Genomic DNA, 1,626 nt, shown 5'->3' with positions numbered 1-1,626 from the left:
ACCCCAGAAACGTGTGTGTCAACTGTAAGTGTGTCCGTGAACTCCATGACCTCTACAACGACAACCTGGTGGACGTGCGGGACCGCCTGGGCTGGCCGAGAGATGACGGGCAGGGCGGGGTGGCCAGGGACCCGAGCCTCACCGAGGGCTACACCTGGGTGCCCGGGAACCTCTCCAGTCAGAAGGTGAGCTTGTCCGTCTGTCTGTTTGTTTGTGTGTTCGTTTATTTGTTCATCTGTTTGTCCGTCTGTCTGTTTGTTTGCGTGCTCGTTTGTCATACATTGATGCAGGGGAAAAGTAAGACAGTTGGTCAGAAACAACAGAACCTCACCAGTTAGAAGGTGAGTTTGCCTGTCTGTTTTTTAATTTTAATAAAGGTTTTACGGCACTCGTAAATGCATAATAAGGTCATATGAGCGCCAGAAGATTAGAGGTATTACAAGAGAGTAACAAACATAAAAAAGACGAAGGGGAGATAAGGAGGATAGCTGTTTGATAGGAAAGAAGAAGCAAACCACACCAGAGCACCTCCAAACGCCCACTCCGTCAGTTTATTTGTTTGTGTGTTCGTTTGTTTGTTTAAGTAAAGAATGGTCATATATTGATTTTAGTTTTTAGTAAGGTTTTGAGGCGATTGCAGCTGCATCTGAGCACCTATCATTTATTGATGCAGGGGAAAAGTAAGGCAGATAGTCAGAAACAACAGAACCTCACCAGTTAGAAGGTGAGCTTGTCCGTCTGTTTGTTTGTTTGTGTGTTCGTTTATTTGTTTATCTGTTTGACTGTGTGTTTGTTTGTTTATATGTTTGTTTGTTTAAGAAAGGAATGGTCATCTATTGATGCAGGGGAAGAGTCAGGCAGATGGTCAGAAACAACGGGATCTACCAGTCCGAAGTTGAGCTTGTCCGTCTGTTGGTTTGTTTGTGTGTTCGTTCGTTTGTTTAAGTAAAGAATGGTCTTTTATTGGTTTCAGTTTTAGTAAGGTTTTACGGCGCTTGCAACTGCAAGGTTATATGAGCGCCAATCATTTATTGATGCAGGGGAAAAGTAAGGCAGATGGTTAGAAACAACAGAACCTCACCAGTTAGAATGTGAGCTTGTCCGTCTGTTTGTTGTTTGTGTGTTCGTTTATTTGTTTATCTGTTTGTCTGTGTGTTTGTTTGTTTATCTGTTTGTTTGTTTAAGAAAGGAATCGTCATTTATTGATGCAGGGGAAAAATATGGCAGATGGTAAGAAACAACAGAATCTACCAGTCCGAAGTTGAGCTTGTCCGTCTGTTTGTTTGTTTATTTGTTTGTTCGTTTGTTTGTTTATATGTTTGTTTGTTTGTTCGTTTGTTTGTTTATATGTTTATTTGTGTGATTGTTTGTTTGAGTAAGGGTGGTCATTTATTAACGCAGGGAGAAAAAAAAATAAGGCCAAATTTTGATCAAGGTCCATGTCTGGCCATGATAAGTCAAAGTGGGGATGAAGAGATAGTTAATGAGCTTGGCGTCGGTTTCAATGGGGGTGTTTGAGGACAGGAGCAAGCTGGTAGCTGTTATTTTATACTCTCGTCTCAATTTCTCTGTTTAGACGTCCGTCTTCCGAGAAAATACTGCCTTGATACTTGAACTCGCTGACTC

The 1,626-nt window shown here is 41.8% G+C and overlaps 1 protein-coding gene across 1 annotated transcript in view; it reads left to right on the top strand.

Moving 5' to 3' along the window:
• The window catches only part of LOC118478216 (prickle planar cell polarity protein 3-like), a gene marked incomplete at its 5' end in the record, with an annotated part of 44,872 nt that overhangs the window by 11,263 nt on the left and 31,983 nt on the right, over positions 1-1,626 (top strand). The window contains 1 exon segment of the mRNA XM_035971372.1: positions 8-185. Within this exon segment, the coding sequence (XP_035827265.1) occupies positions 8-185 (178 nt within the window).

This window comes from Aplysia californica, unplaced genomic scaffold, assembly GCF_000002075.1.
Source record: "Aplysia californica isolate F4 #8 unplaced genomic scaffold, AplCal3.0 scaffold00424, whole genome shotgun sequence".
In the NCBI taxonomy this organism is placed as follows: domain Eukaryota; kingdom Metazoa; phylum Mollusca; class Gastropoda; order Aplysiida; family Aplysiidae; genus Aplysia; species Aplysia californica.
Note: the sequence above shows the minus strand (reverse complement) of the source record. Positions and strands in the feature narration are given on the sequence as shown.